The sequence below is a fragment of the Tasmannia lanceolata genome, unplaced genomic scaffold, assembly GCF_043159265.1.
Source record: "Tasmannia lanceolata isolate RefF3 unplaced genomic scaffold, GAP_Taslan_0.1 ptg000023l, whole genome shotgun sequence".
Lineage (NCBI taxonomy): Eukaryota > Viridiplantae > Streptophyta > Magnoliopsida > Canellales > Winteraceae > Tasmannia > Tasmannia lanceolata.
The window spans coordinates 13,042,776-13,066,232 of record NW_027518700.1 but is presented as its reverse complement, the minus strand read 5'-3'; the positions used below and the strand labels follow the sequence as shown (position 1 = coordinate 13,066,232).

Below are 23,457 nucleotides of genomic sequence, written 5' to 3'. Positions count from 1 at the left end.
CTTATTCTTGTTCTGTAAAGATTGCTAATTATTTCTTTGCATCATCTTCAATGCATGCAAAAGTTGTTGGAATAAGAGAGATTTTCTGGAGTTGTGCTGCAATTTTGTGGTTTTTCTACCTATGCAATTATTTATTTCAAGAGATCGGCAATGTCCTCATGAAATCTCATCTCTAAATCGGGACATCTGTTAGAATAAGATTCAGATGGTATTTTCAACAAGAATCTGTTAGTAATTGCAGAGGCTCATTTCATCAAGGATCTGTAATTGCAGAGGCTCATTCTCAGAATTCTGACTTCATTTCAGCTAGGATCTGTAAGTGCATGGCTGCCACTTGGAAGTAAATTGTGATCCTACAGCTGAGTTTCATTTCAATTAACAAGTAGTTGAGTTCTCTCTGTCAACTATTGAACTTGTGTTTGAACTAGTCTATTGGTTCATGATCGAACACCTGTTTGGACATTTGATGGCCACTATGTGTTTGATTGAATGCCTGTGTGAGAATATGTTGGGCCACTCCTATAGAAGAATTCCGAGATGCTAGAATAAACACATCTCTACACATTCTATAAAGTAGAGAGCGGCTGAACCATTTTCTATAGAGATGAAGGGCTCCAAAGAAAGGTTGAAACGGGATTGAATAATGGGATTCAAGGGGTTTATAGAAGATGGGTAATAAATGGGAAGTAACTGGGTAACATATGAGGAGTGTCCAAATGGATTCATATGCAATTTCATCTTTATTTTATTTATTTGTTTTGAGCTACAGAAGTTTTACAAATAATCAATAACTATTTTTTCAATTCCTTTTTTCTTCGATTTTACAGCATTTTCCCAAATTTCTCTGCATTTTATTTTCTTCGCAGCAATTATCTCTACTTTGGTCGATTTACCATCAACAAAATTAACTACAAAGCCGATTTGTCAAAACGACTAAACTGATGTGACCACTGATCAGGCTGATGCGTCAGGGAATGATCTGCATCAAACTCCTCTTCTTGAGTAGAACTCCACCTCAAGTTCACATCAGTTTCACCCTGGGAATAACACCTTCAGGATAAAAACAAAAAGACAACCCCGTTCCAGATTTGTGGCTATCATTCCTTGGAATTCAACCTTCCTTGGTCATTGTAAGGTTAGAAATGCATCTGTCATGAATCTCTTTCAGGACATCATTTTGAACAACACTTGGTTCTTGAGACATAGTCATTAATTTGCAATGCTATTGCAATATAAGATTCTAGATAGCAAGTCAGTCAAAACTCTTTTAACGCTCCTAAGTTATGATCACATCATTCGAGTACTCTGATAAGTTTTGTGATAAGTAGTGGTTTTTTTTTATTTCACAGCCAATGGTTTTGTGATTTTGGGTGTGAATCAGATCTACAAGTAGGATTGAGTTTTTGCAGTTTTTTTTAAATGGCGAGAATATATGTGGTTCCTTTCATCCATAAATGCTTACATTAATACATGGCACACATGTTTGGTTATTAAGAGTCATTGATGTACTGGCTGACTGCATAGCATGGGCCTGGAGTAACAAATCTTCTTAAAAAATTCAGGAAATAAGCAATGGACAAAAGTTGGATGCAACTGCCTAGGTATGGCCCTCAAAAGTGACATTACCTTTTCATAGTTAGATTTAATTTTTCCATTACTTGAAGATACAGATCTCACATTTTTTCAACTATGTTTTAATTAGGAATGAACCAGCGTATACGCTTGGCGTTGTGGAGTTTATTAAATTTGCACTTGCTAATACAGTTTATGGGAATAAGTTCAAATGCCCATGTGTTAATTGTGCCAACATTCAATTGGTTGGTGTTAAAGATTGTTTTGATCATCTGATTATCGATGGGATCATGAAGGGCTACACCAGATGGGTTTTCCATGGGGAAGCTGGGTCATCGGTGGTTGATATGACTAGTAGTGATCGCCAAATGAACGAAGAACCAATGATACAAGACGAAATGCAAGATTTGTTAGAAGACATAAGGCCAAGGTTGAACCATAATCAGGACAACTTACCAACAGGTAATGGGGAAAGGCCAAATCAAACAAGTAGAGAGGGGCCTGATGCAAATGCAAAGAAATTTTACAAATTAGTAGAGGATGCCGAGCTAGAACTATACCCAGGGTGCAAGCTCTCAAAATTGTCATTCGTTGTTCAAATTTTTCATATAAAGTGTCTCAATGGATGGAGTAACAAATCTTTCACCATGTTACTTGAGTTGTTGAAAGAGGCATTTCCCACGGGAGCATCGGTGCCAGAGTCATTTTATGAAACGAAGAAGATCATTAGTGATTTAGGCCTCCACTACGATAAAATAGATGCATGCCCCAATGATTGTATGTTGTTTTGGAAAGACGACGCGAAAGAGACTGTATGTCGTATATGTGGGGCTTCCAGGTGGAAGACATATGCATTGCATCCAGACGATGCAATAACTCAGACATCGAGAAAAGACCCAAAAATTCCTGCTAAGATTCTGCGTTACTTCCCCATAACACCGAGATTGCAGAGACTATATATGTCGAAGAAAACGGCTGCTTTCATGACATGGCATGATGATAAACGAACAAATGATGGTATATTCAGGCACCCTGCAGACTCCCCAGCGTGGCAGGATTTAGACAGTAGATATCTAAACTTTTCGTCAGATCCTCGTAATGTTAGACTTGGGTTAGCAAGTGACGGGTTCAATCCCTTTAGGACGATGAGTATTGCTCACAGCACGTGGCCTGTTGTTCTTATTCCATATAACTTGCCACCATGGTTGTGCATGAAACAACCGTACATGATGCTCTCATTGCTTATTCCCGGACCATCTGGACCTGGAAATGACTTAGACGTCTATTTACAACCTTTGATTGAAGAGTTGAAAGAACTATGGGATATTGGTTTTCAGACATTTGATGCTTCGAGGAATGAGACGTTTCAGATGCATGCAGCTGTGTTGTGGACGATTAGTGACTTTCCTGCATATGCTAACCTGTCAGGATGGAGCACCAAAGGCGAACTTGCTTGCCCATGTTGTTGTAAGGACACATGTTCTAAGTGGTTGGACTATGGAAGGAAGCAATCTTACATGGGTCACCGACGATTCTTACCCGCAAAGCATAAATTCCGTTTTGATAAAATGAGTTTTGATGGCACCGAGGAAAGGAGGCCAGCTCCAAGGTCGCTAACAGGGCGTCAGGCCCTAGAACAATTAGAAAATGTTAATGTCATCCTTGGTAAGAAGAAGGATACAAAGGGAAAGAAGGCAAATACCAGTGGGAAGGAGGCCAATATCAATGGGAAGGAGGAGGTTACTGGTGGGAAGAAGAGGAAACGTTGGAAGAAACCAAATGAATCCGCAGAAATGTGTATTTCTGCTGAGAAGACCAAGGAAAAGCCTCGTAAGGAACATAATTGGAAGAAAAAAAGTATATTCTTCACTCTCCCTTACTGGGAATCGCTCCTGCTGCGCCATAATCTAGATGTGATGCACATTGAGAAGAATGTATGCGACAATGTAATTGGCACGTTACTGAATATTGAAGGAAAAAGTAAGGACGGTGTGAAAGCGCGGCTAGATTTACGAAAAATGAAATTAAGGAGAACGCTTCACCCAATTACTAAAACAAACAACAAAACATACCTTCCCCCAGCATGCTTCACAATGTCTCCAAAGGAAAAAGATATTTTCTGCAGCATATTGAAGTACGTCAAAGTTCCAGATGGCTATTCATCTAACATATCACGACGTGTGAATCTTAAACAACGCAAGATTTCAGGTTTGAAGAGCCATGATTGTCATGTGTTGATGCAACAATTACTACCATTGGCTATACGAAGAACATTGCCTAAGAATGTTAGCTCGGTTTTGATTGAGCTTTGCAGCTTCTTCAGGGAGTTATGTTCAAAAGTGCTTAAAGCGGGTGACCTCATAAAACTGAAAAAAAGGATCGCATTAACTCTTTGCCATATGGAGAAGATCTTTCCGCCGGCCTTCTTTGATATTATGGTTCATTTACCTATTCATTTAGCGGACGAAGCACGATTAGGTGGACCAGTACAGTACCGATGGATGTACCCCATCGAGAGGTATACATGCATTTTTTTATTCATGGTTTATTAGTTTAAGTGTTTTACATATCCGTGTTTGTGAATTTATTTTAAGAAGTGATGGTTTGTAGGTATCTTCTCACATTAAAATCATATGTACGCAATAGAAATTACGTCGAGGGATCTATAGCAGAGGGTTATCTAGCAGAAGAATGTTTGAATTTTTGTTCAAGGTATCTAGAAGGGGTCGAATCAAAGATGAACCGAGATCAAAGGAATGACGAGGACGTTCGGACCGAAATAGAAGAAGGTTTCTCAAATTTTTCAGTTTCAGGACGCCCTATAGGGAAGGTTAGTACTTTAACTCTGGAAGAAAGGGCGATCGAACAGGCACATCGATATGTACTCTTCAATTGCGAGGCTGTCGGCCCATTTCTTAAGTAAGTCTATTCGATTTGTCAACCTGTAATCACTGTTCCCATAGAACATTCTCTTATATTTTTCAATTCAAATGCAGTACACACATTACCGAAGTTAGGAGAAACAATCCCCGTGCTCGGCCAATGGATATAGAACACAATCACAAAAATGGATTTTCAGATTGGTTTAAAGCTCATGTAAGTATCTGATGGACCTTAAGAAGATCTTATATTGATTTTTTATCTAAATTTTATTTAAAAGTTTACTAAATGAGACTATGAATAGGTTGAAACGTTGCGTGAGTCCCGAAGTGAACAAATATCAGAAAAACTGCGATGGTTGAGTGGTCGACCAAATTGCATTGTTAAGAGTTACAAAGGGTATGTTATAAATGGAATTCGGTTCCATACGAAAGATCGCGAACAACAAAGAAAAACCCAGAATAGTGGAGTGGTTGTCACGGCACGAACGTCAAGTTTTGCAAATGCAAGGGATATGAATCCCGATGTGAATGATATCACTTACCACGGTGTCTTGAAGGATGTTATCGAACTTGACTATTTCGGACAACTAAAGGCAGTGCTATTCAAGTGTGACTGGTTTGATGCAACGCCGGGAAGAGGAGTAAAAATAGATGAGTTTGGTTTTAGAGTTGTAAATATGGCACGTCGTAGCTATGAAGATGAGCCTTTCGTCTTCGCAGCTCAAGTAGAGCAGGTCTTCTATGTTCAAGAGCACCCGAATAATAAAGACTGGCACGTGATTGTTAAGACAAAGCCTAGGGACGTTTTTGACGTGATTGGGGACCTTCCAGAGGCGTATATACAGTGTGAGGTAGTGGAAGAACAAAATGTGGAGGATGTTCAAAGTTGGGAAAGGACAGATATAATTGGGACTGAGATCGATGAATCGTTGGAACAGTTGATCCGATCTAACCAAGAAGATCAAGTAAATGATACGGAGTTAGACGACAACAGTGAAGATGAGAATACCTTCGAGGATGATGATGATGGAGGCGATAATGTAAGTTTTGAAACTTACATTGACATTTGTTTTGCTATCTATCATAGAGGTTGTTTTCCTTCATTCAAGCAAAATTTTAAGCTATATATCCTAACGGTAGCTCTTGCATTATTTAAGCAAAAATTATAATTAGCTAGCTAAATGAAAGCTCCTTGGAATGCCACTTGTCTATGCTGAAATTTAGGATTTTAATAATCTGCTGTGCATATTTGAGTTGTGCAAAACATCAAATTCTTTTTTCAATAGTCAAATTATGACCCATTTCTTCTACTAGTATATTGTAAATTTTGTACTTAATGTATATGTTAGTTTTTCATGTAATGCTTATTTTCTTTAAATCACTGATGTAAACTTTCCTTTTGGGTACTACAGGTGACATAATTTTGTCTGAGCCATGAGAAAAAGAAAGAATATGCCGAACACCCATGAGTCGCAGCCTTCCGCTCACAGGCAAGAGCCCCATCATTATCATATGAGAGAGCCACAACCCTCTTCCCAGAGGCAGCCAGACACCTCCGCTCTCCCTCAGACTCCCATGCACCTTGGCCGGCATGGGAGTCACAAGAGACTCTCCCACCTTCATATGTACAGGAGACGGTACTACCCTCGGATACGCAAGAGACGCTCCCTCCTTCGCCGTCTCAGGATCCCTTCGTTCCATCCTCATCGAAGCGTGTTCGAGGCCCGACATATTGCAAATCCGTGTGGGCTTCTGATGAGATGATAAATGTCGGATTTAATGCGCTTGGACAGCCGTGTACACAAAACACATGTAAAATGATGAATTTATTTGGCAGCATCGCGAGAATGGCTGATAAATTGCCCATTGATTGTACAGACTGGAGGAAGATGCTACAGCAAAACAAAGAAGATGCATGGGTTATTGCGAAGGTAAGACCATTTGAATTCTTCACAGAAACACACACACACACACACACACACACACATATAAATTTAATATATCATACGGCCGTCATACTATTCTTACATGTAATGTAGGAAAAATGCGACATTGATGATGAGCGTAAAAAATGGGCTATTGAACGAATCGGTAGGCAGTGGAGGGAATGGAAGAGTGAACTAAAGACCAAATACTTTGATCTGAATCTCCCATGTACTGATCGTAGAGTGATTGAGTCGCAATACATGTCTCTTTGTCGACACTGGAATACGAAAGAATCAAAGGTATGATTTTAAAAATTCATGTCTCATTTTTTCAATTTGAAAAAATATATAAAAATAACTTAACTATCTGTAATGGTGTAGGACCTATGCGCACAAAATAAACTCAATCGATCTAAACTTAAAGTCAAACACAGGGGTGGAACAAAGGCCATTCCAGTATATTGGGAGGAGGAGGTGGGGTTGTGACTGAGTTTTTTAATTTACTTTACTTTTGATTATGACAAGTTATCAATGATATTCTTCATTTGAGGACAGATTAAAAATAATGATGGGAATGCTGTAAGTCGAGGTGACATGTTCATTCCTCTTCACCGCAAGAAAGACGGGACTTATGATGCTGTAGAGCAAAATATTATAGTACGTTTCATAACATTGATGCTTGTTTAAAAAATGTTATAGAACCGTGTAAAAGATTTTATTCTATCACATATTGTTTTTTTCAGGATCAGATAAAAGAGATTGAGTCTCAGCATCCCGATATCAGCCCCGCAGTTGCCCCAAATGACAGCCTCGGCCTTGTACTTGGTGTGGAGAGACGTGGTAGGGTACGCATGATGGGTGCCGGGGTTACCCCTACTTCCGTATTTGGCTCTACGCGCAACATTGGGATGTCGCAGGAGAGGGCTGCATCACTTCAAAGGGCGAACGAGGAACTTACAAATGAGGTGGGATGTTTGAGAGAGAAGCAGGCCCAAATGGAACAAACAATGCAACAAAATCAGGCCCATTTGGAACGCCAATTGGCGGCACTCGTAGCACAGTTCCAAGGCGTCCAAAATAGCAATGTACGACATTAATTTTTTATTCAATACATAGTTCTTTTAGTTCACTATTACCTTAATATGTATCTATCTTGTTGTATGCTAGCCACTCGACAATCATACTCAGTCACGATCGCATGGAACCTCCTCAAGCATCCATAGATATATCCATGGCGATCGGGTATAACTGTTATTTAATTTTAGCTTAAATGATATATTGGTTTGTGACTTTCCCGCTTAATTGTATTTTTTTTTAATGATCATTTGGATTTTTCTAAGGTTACCTTAATGAGCACTCAAAATGATGGGATTGAAGTGGCTCGTGGTATTCGGTTGAGTGTCGATCCAACACATGAAGTTGACGGGGTGCCATTAGGCCGTAATTTCACTATGGTTCAGATCACGGTTGCATTGGAGCCGAAAGAGCCTCTGATTAGAAAAACCGATCTCTACACTGAGATTGGAGACGCTGTAGGTGGAATAATCGCTTGGCCATCGAACTGGGTAAGTTATTTTATTACGACGACATGTTTATTATACCTTGATGCTAAATTTGTTCACAAGTAGTATATTTATTTGTTATTGTAGGTGGCGTAATCGCTTAGCCATCGAACTGCGCTTTTTTGTTTATGTATAGATGAGGTCATACTTTCTTGGATTAGTGCTTGTGTTTATTAAAGGAGTATTAGTATTCGTGTTCCCTCTTCATTTAAGGTAAAATACACTCTATCCTTTTCTTATATTATGAAGAACACACATGATGTTTCTATATGTTGGAAAATAGAAGTTTAGATTTCAAATTGTTTGCTGGATTTTTTCTAAAACAGAAACTAATGCTTCATTGATTTATTATAGCTTCTTTCAGAGATTTTAATCCATCTCTAAGCATTTCTTCCATGTCTTTATTTAAATGGAATTCTTAATGAGAAATTTAGTACTTGAGTTTGTGTTTCTTCATGTTTTGTATGTTGGGGGTGGTGGCAGAGGTGGGGAATTATAGGACTATGTGTGTTGGGGGAAGTAGGGAGTAGTAGTATGTGTGTGTAGGGGGGGGGGGGGTGTTAGGGACAATCATATCCAAGTTGACCAACTGGGGGGTTAGGCACACTTGGATTGACCGAATAGAACACATTCCCTTCTTTTATTCATCAATGAAATTTCTGGTGTGCCCAGATTCCTAGATAAATTCCAGGTAAAAAAAATGAAGACTGCACAGCTAGTTGAGACTCTAAAATGTTGAACTATCCATTGGACAAGCAACTAGAGCAAACCTCACCAAAACATTGCAAGTACAGTGGATAACTGGATACCATTTCCACTTGCTTCATCCTCACTCTTTTTTTTTTATAGAGCAAGGCATTTAATATAATAAATGGCATAAGAATTTTGCATTTTCTGGAACTTGAAGCCGACCCCAACTAGTTTGGGACAAAGGCATGGTTTTAGAGTGTTGGAACTTGAAGCTCCCTGGTTGCTGATACACTCTTAGTGCTGGCTTGGCGTTCTTGCAAACGCTTGAGTTCTTTCATTTAGCGAAACTGTTAGAATCATGAGTTGAATTGAAATAGGCTTCTGTTATTGTTGTCTTGAACTCTCATTTAACATGATGTACTTGTTTATACTTTAAAATATACTATTTGGAGTATGGACTGAAATATTTTTTGTCAATAGAATTCTTATGAAATCCGAATGAGAATTTTAATTAAGGGTTCTTATGACTAGAAACAATTAAAATGGACAAAGGTCAGAATATGATTTATTCAATCTGCTTATGCATTGGAAATCAATTAAGCTTATTTAACAATAGGCAATGACAATAGGTAATCTGGTGCATATTTGCATAATGACACATTGATGCCTCTTTTTAGAACTTACTACTCCGGTGGTAGGAGAAGAATGAGTACAATTTACTCCATGGAATTCTGTACGAATTCAGACCTATTTGTTGTTGTATACCTTAAAGCTTTTTAATGGTAGTGGTCTCTCCATCGAACAGAATATGTGTATGCGGATCATTAAACAAGAAAATCTGACAACCATTGAATTAGTCTTGTGGTTTATTGCACCCCTAGACCTTTGCACGTACCATCTAGGGCCTTTTCCCATGACTTATACCCTCCTTTTTAGTAATGCTTCTGATGAAAAATTTATGAATCTTAATGGCGTTCTTCGCTGTTATAAAGCAGTATCGGGGCGAAGGATTAACTTTGCTAAGTCCGTGATATGGGTATACATTTCAGTGAAGAGTAAGGGTATTGGCTTGCAAGTGTGCTTTGCTTAAGGAGGGCTCAATCCCGAATTTGTATTTAGAGCTTTCATTGTGCTCATTGATCGACCTACCAAAAGAGTGTGGGATCTTGTCATTGAAAGGGTGGAGAGGAGGCTATCTCCTTAGAAGAAAAGTTTTTTTCTGTAGGTGGATGGATCACTTTGATCAAATTCATGTTGCAACTTTGCATCAATTGCTGTTATTAGTAGGTTGCACCAACTTCAGCATTTCTTTTTGTTGAATTACAAAGAGTGGAAGTAGAAAGAACCACCTGGTTGGATGGAGGTTTGTCAACCCAAGAAGGTGGCCTTGGGAATAGAACCTTGTGTGTCATGATCAATGCGCTCATTTGTAAATAGCTCTGGAGGTTTGGATCATAAAGAACTCATCTTTGGAGATCGGTGATCGAGGAGACATATGGTGCTAGCTTTGGTGGTTGGTATTCAATTGATGAGCTCAGAATTTCATGATGTTACAGTGTGGAAGGATATCTTCAGTTCCCTCTTCAATTCTAAAAGGGGATTTGATTCAGAGTTGGCAGTGGGGATCAGATTTTTTTTTGGCATGACCTTTGGTTTGGGGCTTCTTCCCTAAGGGAGGACTCCTTTAGATTTTTTGCATTGCCTTTGAGATTGGGATAATGCGGGGGACTATTATAGTAGACATGAGCGTAAAATGGTCCGGATTGTGCATTTTCATAGGCGATTTTTCAACCAAGAGATCTGTTACGTGCCTAATTGACCGTAACTCAAACAAACAAAACTACAGATAGAAAGAGAAGGGAAGAGAGGTTGATTCGAGGCAACCGGACCTCCAAGAGATCTGTTACGTGCCTAATTCACCCGTACCTTATATTTTCTATGGGCATGTTTATGTAAAATTTATGTGCAGTGCATAGTGGAATAATGTGAAAAAACAGTGTATCCTATCAGACTGTTGCTAGGGCTGGTTTGTTATTGTGATGGGCACCCCAACTCTTTCACTTGATTTACTAAGTGTTTACCTGTCCTTATGGCAGACAATTTAAGCCAATGACTGTTTATGGCTCTATGTTAGTTGTTTGGGTTTGAGGGTTTTTCTATATACAGGTAACATGATTATATAATCTTCAAACCCAAGGGGAACATATTCCCATGTATATTAGCTGTGCAACTTTGATATCATCAAACAATGAAGCATAATAAAAGGGAGTTTTTACATGATGCCCGACCGTCAAGTAGCGTCAAAAAGCTACCGCCCTTGATATTTGATCCAACAGCAGCCCACTTTTTAAGAGGCTGCTGTTGGATCAAATATCAAGGGTGGTACTTTTGAGGTACCACCTTGATGCTACTTGACTGTTTATGTGCAGTTGAAATCAACTCATTTACAGCTTTATAACTCTAGTATTGGATCATTTATAAAGTCTTATCTCTCTTCTATAATTGTTGTTTGAACGTCACTGCCATCAGCACAACCATCCTTTGATATCTTCACTAACACATCTTGTCTTTTAGTATTTAAAGAGCTGTCAAAAGGTTATTACAGTTCCCAACAAGCTCTCACAAGCCAAATAAAAAAGAAAAGACAGGTTGGGTCTGTTGGGGTTCCACGTGAAAGCGAAGATCCCACATCGGATGTATAATGAGATGGTTTCCTATTTATGTATGAACATGAATGCTTTCCCTATATATTTTTCTGTTATCTAATATCATGATTTTTGGTACACAGGAGCGAGACGAACTTGTGGAAATATATGGGGGCATAGGATGTGATATTTATCCGACTGACAAATGTATCCGATTTTTGGTGACTTTTAGCAGCGGTTATGACCGCTGCCATAGACCCTTTTTGTTGTAGTGAAGGAAATGGTTTGTTTGATGACTTTGGATGCCGTTTTTAATGTTGTTTGGATGCCAATATATATGTACATGTTACTTTCTAATGGGTAAATGTTTTGGTTAATTTTACATGGAAATGATTTGTTTGATGACTTTGGATGCCTTATTTTTCTCTTGTTTATATGCCAACAGATTCATGTTATTTTCTAATGGGTATAGGATTTATACAGGTTCTAAGTCCCCCAATTTGCTGCTCTGTTTGCGGGAAAAAAAAAAAAAAAAACCATTCACCGGCGGTCATAAAACCGTCGGTAAATCTAAAAATAAACGCCTCTATAATGTTCACCGACGGTTATAACCGCCGGTGTATGTCATAAATACCGACAGTACTAATGAGCGTCGGTATAAAGAAACGAGAAAAGTACATACAAGTGTCATTTACCATCATGTGGCGACGCTCATACCCGCCGGTGTAAGGTACATACACCGACGATTCCTTCAACCGTCGGTGCATATTTTTTTCGATGGCAATTTTCCTGCCACTTTACCGACGTTTCTAAGCGTCGGTATAAAGCTCTACACCGACGGTTATTACCGACCGTCGGTAAATGTTATGTCAATTTACCGACGTTTTGAAACGTCGGTATAAAGATATACACCGACGGTTATTACGGACCGTCGGTAATATGGTTTAGTCACGGTGAAATTACCGACGCTACCGCAAACCGTCGGTGTTACGTAAAGCGACGTTTTTACGGGTTTTTACCGACGGTCGCGAACGTCGCTGAATCCCCTTTTTCTTGTAGTGGTTGTACATCAAGTGGATAAGTTGGAGGATCTTGACATCCGTAATTGTGATAAAATTGAGGAAATTATAGAAGAGGGGGATAACATGCTAGTTCTCAACAATGCACTCCCAAGTTTACGCTGCCTACGGCTTGAGGGATTAAAGGGATTAAGAAGCATTTGTAGTCCGAGGGTGTCTTTCACTTCCTTGGAATATATGCGGATACATAGCTGTACAATATTGAAGAAGCTCCCTTCCTGCCCTAGCATTCATAGTTTCATCGCGGAAAGAGAATGGTATGAAGAATTAAATTGGGAAGATGGCGAGAATACCAAGTCCCTCTTCACCAATGCTTTGGGAAGATGACAGAGCATGCATTAATCGGTGCTGTAAAAGGAGATGACAGGTCTGCAGCTCTTTCATTTTGTATGTTCCATTTTTGTTTTCTTTTATATTAGTACTTGTAAAAAAACCCGTGCTACGTTGTGATACAGGGGGAGAAAATTTATCAAATTGAACTTATGGCTACTTTTTTTTCTAATGAGTGTCATTATCAAAATTTATCTTATAACTAACTGCTTGGAATGGGTGTCGTTACCAACATTAGACTTACGAATAATTGCTTGGAATGGGTCTCGTTACCAAAATCGAGTTTTGGGAAACTCAAGAGTCCCTGATTTAGGTAACTCTAAAAAAGAATAAAAGAAAGATTGCGTTTTGGTACATATTGCTAACTGTCCTCAATATAGGAAACTCTTAATAAAAGAAAGATTACATAGTGGGTGATGATGAATTTGAGGGCTCAGATTTTATATTCTTGGATAGATCTGAACTTTCTATTTTTAAATACATCTTCATTACTCCCCCTCAAAGTGGGCTGCGGAGCTGGCCAAAGTCCTAGTTTGACTCGCAATTTATGAAAAATATCGCGAGCTAGCGGTTTTGTGAAAATATCAGCAACCTGTTGTGGAGAGGAAACAAACTTTGTAACCAACGATCCAAGGGCTACCTTTTCTCTGACGAAATGATAATCAATCTCTACATGTTTTGTACGACCATGGAAAACAAGATTAACGGTCATGTAGAGCGCACTTAGTTATCACAGAAAAGTGCGGTTGGATGAGAAAGAACAACACCAAGTTCTCGAAGTACGAATGAAATCCATGTTAGCTCTGCTGTAGTGGATGCCATGGCTCAATACTCGGTCTCAGCACTGGAACGCGAAATTGTTGGTTAACTTACCAACTTCTCCACAAGCTTTAGCTGTTGGAGAAAGGCGTTATTTATCTTTTATACTTTAACACTCCCCCGCACGTGTGGCCCACTTGGCAAACACGTAGCACATGTGGTCTCACTTTGGCCCGACCATTGCCTGTGGATTTTTGCTATCTGGGAGGTTCGAACTCGAGACATTTTGCTCTGATACCATGAAAAAGGAAGAACGAATTTGGGAAGATTTTCGCTCTCACATATTGAGAGAGAGAGAAGTATCGATTCATATTTATAATAGTTTACAATCCCTGATTTAAGAAACTCAAGAGTCCCTGATTTAGGTAACTCTAAAAAAGAATAAACGAAAGATTACATTTTGGTACATATTGCTAACTGACCTCAATATAGGAAACTCTTAATAAAAGAAAGATTGCATAGTGGGTGATGATGAATTTGAGGGCTCGGATTTTATATTCTTGGATAGATCTAAACTTTCTATTTTTAAATCTTCATTACCGTCAACTCTTGCATCTAGAAATATTACAGTTTTCCAAACCTTGGAAAATTATCTTTCCATGGAAAAAATATTCAATGTTGCCAAACATACCGAAGACAAGCTCGTGTATCAAAATAGGGATATGATTGTCATTTGTTAAAGAGATACAGCTATTTTGTCATAAAACGATACTCGATAAGGGCATCTTTGGCAAAGTGATGTGCATACATCAATCACATATCAAGGGCACCAAACTGGTTTACGTAAGGAAAGATGAGACTTTTTTCAAACGTCCTGTCCTCTTTAGAATTTTGTTTACTATGAAGTACCTATAAAGCCCGTACTCATATCAAACTTTTCTCCTAAACTCTTATTTACCTCTCCCCTTCTTTTCACAAGACTACTCACTTTTTTTCCCTTTTTTTTTCACTGTTTCCAAAGATTTCTTTGGTAAACAATTGCTAGATAGATTGAGAACAAAACTTTTGGTGGGTTTAGTTCTTTGTGTAGAGATGTTGACTAATAGGCCATCATGTTCCTCATGCAAACATCAGAGGAAGAAGTGTGAGTTGAATTGCCTATTGGTTCCATACTTCCCAGCAGATAAGAGCAAAGAATTCAAGCAGGTGCACATATATATATATATATATATATATATATATATATATATATATATATATATATATATCTATCTGTGTGTGTGCGCCCGCGTACAATGACCAATATACCCTCAATAGTGCATCTAAATCTCACCCTCAAGCTCAAATGTATTTGTCATATATTCCCAGCTTGTTACAAATGTCGCCGAACTTTGCCCGACTCAACGGTTTAGTAAACATATCAGCTAGTTGATCCCTTGATCGAGTAAACATTGTGCATATATATCTCTTCTGAATATTTCGACGAATCAGTCCATTTCGATGTGGGCGTGTGGCGCTGTCACAACGGCCCTGATTTGGGGCATGACACTTTTCCTTTTTAATTGGCTTTTGAGAACTTTTTGGGAACTGTAATAACATTTGACAGTCGTTTAAATTATAAAAGACATGCTGAGTTAGTGCAATTATTAATTACATGGTAGTGAAAATATTAGTACCTTGTATAATAAATAGATTGATAGGTAAATGGGATTTGCTCTGGAATTTTGTGGAAAGGCATTTTGCAGTGGATTTTTGCTTGGCAGTGCAGCCACACAAGCTCACTTTTCAACAGATTTTGTCTTATTCATTTAATTCATCTAAGTGGTTGTTCTCTCAAATGCCTATGCGAAATTCCCTAACAAATCCATAGATAAATAGATTATATATATATATATATATATATATATAGGCACCCACGTGGACGAAAAAGAAAAATTAATGATTAATTAAATGAATCAATGAAACATCATTGCATACTTCAATTTAAGTTTTTCTACTTGTTAAACTAATGGTAATCCCTATCATATTTACATGTTGGGCTAAGAACAAAGAAAGATAAACTTATTAAATTTGTAGGGTTCCTAGGGAACAAAAAATCCCAGGCTCTATCTGATAAGAAAAGATTATAGAATGGAGAGGAAAATTAATCAATTAATGGCAATTGGTAAGTAGGGTTTTACCTCACATATTAAGAAAGAGGCCAAGGGCTTGAGGGAGGTTACAGTATAGTGGGTTGTTCCACACTGTCAAAATTGGGCCGTACTGATTAAAAGAGAATACGAAGTTGGTAAAGAAGATAAATCATTAAATTGGTGGGGTTACTAAAAATACCTCATTTAGCCTTGTCCGATTAGAAGTGAAGTGTGACAAAAGATTATAGAATGAAAAGAGTTTAATCAATTAATGGTCATTGGTAGGTATGGTTTTACCTCACATGTTAAGAGAAGAGGCCAAGGGCTTAAGAGAGGTATTAGCACCCAGAAAGATAAACTAATTAAATTTGTAGGGTTTCTGGGGGAAAAAACCCAGGCTCTGCCTGATGAGAAAAGATTAGAGAATGAAGAGGAAAATTAATAAATTAATGGTAATTGGTAGGTAGGGTTTTACCTCACATATTAAGAGAAGAGGACAAGGGCTTGAGGGATGTTATAGCATCGTGGGTTGTTCCACACGGTCAAAATTAGACCCGTACTGATTAAAAGAGAATAGGAAGTTGGTAAAGAAGATGAATCATTAAATTTGTGGGGTTACTAAAAATACCCCGTTTAGCTTTGTCCGATTAGAAGTGAAGTGTGGCAGAAGAGAAGAGGCCAAGGGCTTGAGGGAGGTATTAGCACCCAGTTCGGAGGGTTAGATCATACCATGAGGATGATTTATGAGGGACAGTCTATATACCCTCTGACCCAACGAATGAAGAGTTTGGATCATCTTAACGAAGTGGGCTCTAGGATGTTTTGATCATACATGAACTCTATAAGCTGTGGCACCATAACTTCCATAAAGCTCACCGATGCATATAGTCTAATAACTTGATGCGCCAAAATAAATCCTCAATCTAAACAATATCTTAAATTTACATAAACAAATAATAAAAAAAGAAGATAAGTTAGTTTGTGGATTTCTAAAAATATGAATGAGAGATTTGGACTCCATGCGTTGTCTCTATGTTGAGCTGGAATACACTGCCACGTTTTCCTCATATGTCTTAAGTGGCAAGGGGACTTGGAGGGCATTTATAAGTTTTCGATGTGCTGAAGAGTAAAAGCATAAGAGAGACAGAGGAAAAGGACACGAAAGGATAAAAACGGTATTATAAAGTCTTTAAGCTGGGCTCGACTTGTCCCAATCCAAATCTCCTCAAAATTTTCATAATAAAAGGAAAAACTACTAGAAATCCCCTAGATTAAAACATATCTACAAGAATCCTCTCAAAATTTTCATAATTACCAATGATACTGTTTTGTGCCTAAAATTGCTCTTTATTTTTTCTTTTAACCATTATACCATTCATTATATTACCCTTAGAAACCCCTAAAATCTCTCCATCACTAACATTAAATCCTTTGAAATTTGACCCAAAAAATCTGGTTTTTTTTTCAATTAATTTAATATTTCACCGAAATTTCGGTCGAAATTTAATATTGAATAAAATAGTGGTTTCGGTTTTGTACCGAAATTTCGGAATTTCATGGGTCCGAAACCGGTATCGGAGCCGAAATTTTAAACCTTGTCTAGAACTAAGAGGTAAAATGGATAAAAGAAAAAATATTAAAAGCAATTGATGTGCTATTGGTAATTAAGAAAATTTTGATGGGATTCTTGTAGATACGTTTTTATCTAGGGGATTTCTAGTAGTTTTCACAGCTCGGGATTCCTTGTTTAGGCCCCACCACTCCATGTGAAGTACTACACCATGCCTTGCTATTGAATGTCTGTCCAAGTAGGCCTCCAGTATTTTTGTAATTTGTGATGGCCTGCATCACGTCTTCAGCTCATTCCTACTGTTGGTGTTTCAGCAGAGACTACCTGTTCTAAAAGATCATAACAAGTTTTTAGGCCAACTTCGGGTTGAATTATTATGGGCCTTGATCCGAGGAAAAATTCAAGGGAAAAAACAAGTCCTGATATCATTTCCCTTTTTCTTTTCTTTTTTAAATCCGCACTTCTTACCCCCAAGAAAGAAAATAAACTATTATGGGCCTTGATCTGAGGAAAAAATCAAGGGAAAAAACAAGTCTGGGTCTAGTAGGTAGGGGTGGTTATTCGGTTTAAACCGAACCGAACCGACCGAAATTGTGAAACCGAAAATATTTCGGTTTCCATTTTTTCAACCGAAACCGAAACCGATGGGGTTAGCCACCGAACCGAACCGAAACCGAAAACCGAAAACCGAAGTCACTAAAAATCAGCATAATTCGGTTTTTCAGTTTCGGTTCGGTTCGGTTTTTATGACTCTGTCTGATGATTATGGAAGCCACCATCTCCTTTTGCAAGGTTTTCAATATTTTACTTTGGAAAGCACTTCTCCAAATTTTTGAAAATAAAAACCCCACAATGCTGGGTGTCCCAACTTCCAAGTGAAGAAAAAGGGCGCATTTATCATTTCCCATGTTTAAGCATAATCTTATTTTGCATAGAAAGACTACAGCGGGCCAGTGGCTTTAAAATTATATCATATTAGTCCATAGAAAACGTCCCTAACATTTATCACAACTTTTGTACCACCCCACTTTATCAATCAGTATGTATTTTTAGTAAGTCACACCTCACTTTCTCTTAAATTATTAATGTAACATCTCACTAAATTTCCAACGAGTTCATCACTTAGTTGATCGTCCTTAAGCACCTAATCTGAATAATTCTCGCATATCATTAGAATGGAGGCTTTGACTCAACTCACTTTCCTACCACCAATCTCATTCTTCTAGTGAAGAGAAAAGTGAACTGATAATGGCTTGGTGCCTCTTCTGGGTTTAGCAACATCAACCTTGGTTTTAGTTGCTTGGTGGAGTAAGCATTCTGTTGCTGGTTCACATCTCTCTGTTGTGGGTCTAGAGAAGATCTACAAACTACAAGAGACTAAGCCCTGAACAAACCCATAGAAAACAGAAGTTGCTCTGCTACAATTTCATCATCTTCTTCACATTGCCGTGACTTCCAAGGCAATCAAGAGATTATTTTAACCAACATACGTCATCTCGAAGTTAAAAGCAGACAATAAGGCATCAAGTCAAACCACCCATGTGGCCCTTATAAGTTATATCTCTGATTCCTAATTTTCAACCTTGAAAACTTAGGCTTCAGATGAACTTCTAACAGAGAAACTAGCTTACAGGATTTCCGTTCAGATGCAGAAATAGTTCAACACATGCGGCATGCCCACCCAGTTGGAAATGGCCCATCAAGGAAGGACTTGACTTCCAAATACACCATATAGCTCCATCAGATCCAAGCCCCAATTACCAATATAGTCAAAGAAAGATAGCCACAAAGAGGGGCCATAAGTAGAACATCCAAATCGGCAGCTCTTCAATTCTAAAGAAATCCCAAGAAGATTACCAAATGCTCCCCCATCAAGAACATGCAGTGTCCATGCCAGCTCATAAAGCGATTCATCATGCTAAATTCTACAAAGTTAGGCATAAACCATTCAATTTGGGCAAACCATTTAAAGTTTAATCCATTCAATTAGGCATAAACCATACAAAGTTAGGCACAGACGATTCAATTTGGGCAAAAATAAAATATGAGCAGATTTTTCAACCTGCATATTTTTCAACCTGCAAAAATACAATATGAGCAGATTTTTCAACCTGCATATTTTTCAACCTGCAAAAATACAATATGAGCAGATTTTTCAACCTGCAAAAATACAATATGAGCAGATTTTTCAACCTGCATATTTTTCAACCTGCAAAAATACAATAGACCATTCAATTTTTCTAAGAATCAATTTATCTTCTATTCTTCTTCCTTTCAGAGAAGATTTCAAATGCCATAAACCATAGTTGCAAGCTAACAACTCAACAAGCAAGTCCAAAACGCCAACATAGTTGCAAGCTAACAACTCAACAAGCAAGTCCAAAACGCCAACAGGCAACAACCATAGAATAGCAATTGTTATTGTCTGTTGCAAAACGCAAACAACCATAGAATAAGAGACTGCTATCTGTGTTCGTAGTTGATATATAAGAGAGAGAGAGAGAGAGAGAGAGAGAGAGATGGGCTTTAGGAAGATTCAAACCCTTTATCACTTACCCAAAAAGCCCACAACAAAAAGCCTGAAATACAACAGTCCATGTCATCGTGGGACGACTCTTCCTGCAACCAAAACAAGAATAAATTAAAACCCTCATCTCTCTAGAATACAAGTAGCCAAATAAAATCAACATTCTTTCTAGAATTCGTCAAGGATATATTAATACCTTTCCACAAAAAAGGCAAGGGGACCCAAGAAAGCAGTCCCAAATATAGATCTATAAGCAACCACCCTTGATATTTAATCCAACAGCAGACCACTTTTTAAGAGGCTGCTGTTGGATCAAATATCAGGGGTCTTACTAGTACCTCTGACATTTGATCGAGAGCAAATGTCCACCTTTCATATGAAACAAGATAAGTCTGCACCTCATACCAAATGTCCACCTTTCATATGAAACAAGATACCCCCCTATGTGAATCAACAGAGCAGGTTTCCACTATATACCAATGCTTCTAAGTGTTTTGCATAAACCGGAATCTTAATGGCAGCATATCTCTTATACGGACAACTTCATGAAGCTACATTGCCAATCTCTTGAAACTTAATTAGTAAAAATAACTCATCCCCGCGACCTTGACATTTTGACAATATAGTATTTGTAAATGAGAGTTTTTATATGATGCCCGACCGTGAAGTACCGTCAAAGTGGTACCACCCTTGATATTTAATCCAACAGCAGACCACTTTTTAAGAGGCTGCTGTTGGATCAAATATCAGGCTGCTGACGTATCACCTTGACGAGTTGACGGTACTTCACAATCGGGCATCATACAATTTCTCTATAAATGAAGAGATTGTAAATGAATTGTAACATAATCCAAGTTGTAAATGAATTGTAAGTTTGTAACAGAACAGGTTGTAAATGAATTGTAAATGAAAAACAACTGAATAGGTGGTAAATGAATTGCAAAATGGCTTTCTATCTCTAACAACAAATTTGTAAGTAATTAAAAAATTCCAGTATTACAAAGCAAAGATGGGTCACAAGATATGAAGATAACTAGTAACTACACAATTACAAACCTGAAACCATCTTCCACTCTTCCATGCTTCAACACTCAAAATTTGAAGAAACATCAAACATCCCCAACATTTGAAAATTCTGAAAATAAGAATACAAATAGTTAAATATAACAAACATCGAGTTCCAAGTCAAAAGCAATATATAGAAAATTAGAAACACAATGAAAAAATACAAAATAAAGTAAATACAAATTTACCATTCTCAAACTTTTCAAGGTCCTCTAATGCTTCTTCGACAGTAACTGGCATTGGCGATGATCGAAGCCAATCTTGAGCACATATAAGAGCTTGTGCTATCTTAGGAGTCAAAGAGCTCCTAAATGCATCAAGAACACGCCCCCCGGTGCTAAATGCCGACTCCGAAGCAACGGTGGAAATGGGAACCGCCAACACATTCCGAGCCATTTCTGACAAGACAGGGAATCTAGGATTGTTAACTTTCCACCACATTAAAATATCAAATTCATCGGGACCTTCGGTGTCTTCACTTAAATATCTTTCCAACTCCGATTTGTTATCCCCACCTCCGGAGTCAATCTTATGCTTCTTAAACTTTTCCTTCATCATCTTCCTCACATGTTGTCTCGGTTCTTCAGAAAGCTCTCTTGAAGTTAATTGCCCCAAGTTAACTTGATTCTCTTGAGGTGTGTTGACTGTGCTCTTATAGTTGAACTCGTTAAACAATTCAACTGTGGCATGGAACACGTTTTCTGCCAAGTCGTTGCCTTTTCCCTCTCCATACATAGAAATAAGAGCAAACTTCACAAAAGCTAGTTTGTGACGAGGGTCAAGAATAACCGCGATATAAATTAATTTATTCACTTTTTCAATGTTGCCCCAATACTTGTCGTACTTATCTTTCATTCTCTTCGCCATCATTACCAAGTGAAAGTCGTCACTCTCAAGCCACTCTTGCAAAAGGCACTCAACCTCAACAATTTCAGGAAATAAAGTATTGGATGTAACATATAATGATCCTGAAACCCGTACAGTGAGCTCATAAAAGTTTTGAAGTAAGGTCGCCATCCTCCTAACCTTTTTCCCAATCTTCATGATCCGGCTTCCTAATCCCATCCACATCACCTGAATCAAGTTTACTACTATAAAAAGGATCTTCAAGTTCAAACTTATCAAATGCTTTTTCAAATTTTTCGGCCGCCTTTAACATTAAGTATGTCGAGTTCCATCTAGTAGATACATCTAGGCATAACAAACTCTTGCTTTGAATCCTTTCATTCTCAATACACTCTTTGAAGAGCTTCAACCTAGCTGGAGAACTCCTCACATATCTGACCACTGTTCGAACACGATTAACTGCAATTTCTACTTCTTTTAATCCCTCACACACTACTAGATTAATTATGTGTGCCACACACCTCACATGTAAAAATTTTCCTTGTAAAATGCTAGACCCCCAGTTGACAAGTCTTCTTTTCAAGTATCCAACCGCAACATCGTTTGAACTAGCATTGTCCACAGTAACAGTGAACACCTTATCAATCCCCCAATCAAGAAGGCACTTCTCAACGGCCTTACCAAGAGCCTCACCTTTATGACTAGAATTTGGGCAAAAGTTAAGTATCTTCTTGTGCAATTTCCAATCACTATCTATGTAATGAGCCGTGAGACACATGCAGTTAACTCTTTGTAGAGAGGACCATGTGTCTGTAGTCAGACAGATTCTTTGACATGAGTTTTTAAACAACTTTTTCAACTTCGACCTCTCTTCCTGGAAGAATTGATAGCAATCCTTCGCAACCGTCGAACGTGACGGAATATGAAACCGAGGGCATGCAATTGATACGAAATGTCTAAACCCTTCCTTCTCCACGGACTTAAATGGAAGCTCATCAACAATTACCATACGGGTTAAGGCATTTCTAATGGCCTCTTGGTCAAACTTCCAAATAGAAAGGGTGCCACTACCATCTCCCTCTTGACCCTTGATCGGCTGGTAATTCAACTGTGACTGCGATGTGTTCATATTGCCAGGGAACTTTTTGCATGCAGTGGTGTGATTCTTAAGTGAGGAAGTTCCATTTTTCTTCGGATCACAACAAAACTCCCTCACAATACATACAACTAGCCTTATGTTCACCCACCTCATTAACAAATTTTGTAAAATGGTCCCACACATTTGACCTTGACTTCATCGTCTTTCTCTTCTCTACGGTCCCAAATGTTTGGTTTGTGTTTGTGGGGTTTGATGATTGCTCGCTAGAAATAACATTAGGAGCTTCTCCTTCTTGCGACATCTATGGAAAAAATAGAATTATAGAAATAAGATAATAAGAGTATAAGACTAGGGGTGAGAAAATAAGATACGCAGCAAAAGCAAGATACCCAACACAAATATCACTATCCTAAGAATTAAGAATGAGATGAGTCATAAGTGATTAAGTGTTACCTTTGTACCCAATAACAAAGAGCCAAAAAAGATAGAATGATGCTAACTAACTGCCCTTTGACTCCTTCAGTGGTGGCTCGAGGTTGCGGTAAATGAATCTATGGTGGAACAATCAAGAAAATCAATAAAGAAGTAAGAACCCTATATTGAAACTTAAAAATCAAAGAAATCTTCACATCGAAGAACAACAATAAATAATTAAATAGGAGTGCAACTTGGGTCAGGTTGGGTTGAGCTTTTGCTAAAAAAGAATAGGAATCAATCTGAAATTCTGAACCAGTGAACCCTACTGGATTTTAAGGTAAAAGCTCAACCCGAATT

The 23,457-nt window shown here is 38.2% G+C and overlaps 4 protein-coding genes across 5 annotated transcripts; 3 read left to right on the top strand and 1 right to left on the bottom strand.

Moving 5' to 3' along the window:
• The first annotated feature begins 928 nt into the window (after positions 1-928).
• LOC143856634 (uncharacterized) lies at positions 929-11,681 on the top strand. 2 transcript variants are annotated; one of them, XM_077366902.1, is made up of 10 exons: positions 929-1,601; positions 5,867-6,385; positions 6,494-6,679; positions 6,761-6,853; positions 6,935-7,036; positions 7,123-7,464; positions 7,547-7,621; positions 7,720-7,944; positions 8,029-8,154; positions 11,420-11,681. In XM_077366902.1, exons 2-9 carry the CDS (start codon positions 6,215-6,217, stop codon positions 8,035-8,037), a joined length of 1,203 nt encoding a protein of 400 aa, XP_077223017.1. In that variant the 5' UTR covers positions 929-1,601; positions 5,867-6,214; the 3' UTR covers positions 8,038-8,154; positions 11,420-11,681. The 2 variants fall into 2 exon arrangements, with proteins under 2 accessions (XP_077223017.1, XP_077223016.1); XM_077366901.1 differs by lacking the exon at positions 929-1,601 and adding an exon at positions 5,527-5,543.
• On the top strand, positions 1,573-4,495 carry LOC143855802 (uncharacterized). The gene is made up of 3 exons (XM_077365864.1): positions 1,573-1,601; positions 1,703-4,090; positions 4,183-4,495. Exons 1-3 carry the CDS (start codon positions 1,573-1,575, stop codon positions 4,493-4,495), a joined length of 2,730 nt encoding a protein of 909 aa, XP_077221979.1.
• LOC143855801 (uncharacterized) lies at positions 4,391-5,875 on the top strand. The gene is made up of 3 exons (XM_077365863.1): positions 4,391-4,668; positions 4,757-5,494; positions 5,867-5,875. The coding sequence occupies exons 1-3, from the start codon at positions 4,615-4,617 to the stop codon at positions 5,873-5,875; spliced, it is 801 nt and encodes a 266-aa protein (XP_077221978.1). The 5' UTR covers positions 4,391-4,614.
• Positions 11,682-20,782: 9,101 nt separating the features above from the next.
• On the bottom strand, positions 20,783-22,836 carry LOC143855800 (zinc finger BED domain-containing protein RICESLEEPER 2-like). The gene is made up of 3 exons (XM_077365862.1): positions 21,765-22,836; positions 20,927-21,706; positions 20,783-20,808 (listed from the first exon to the last, which is right to left on the bottom strand). Exons 1-3 carry the CDS (start codon positions 22,834-22,836, stop codon positions 20,783-20,785), a joined length of 1,878 nt encoding a protein of 625 aa, XP_077221977.1.
• Between the last annotated feature and the right edge of the window lie 621 nt (positions 22,837-23,457).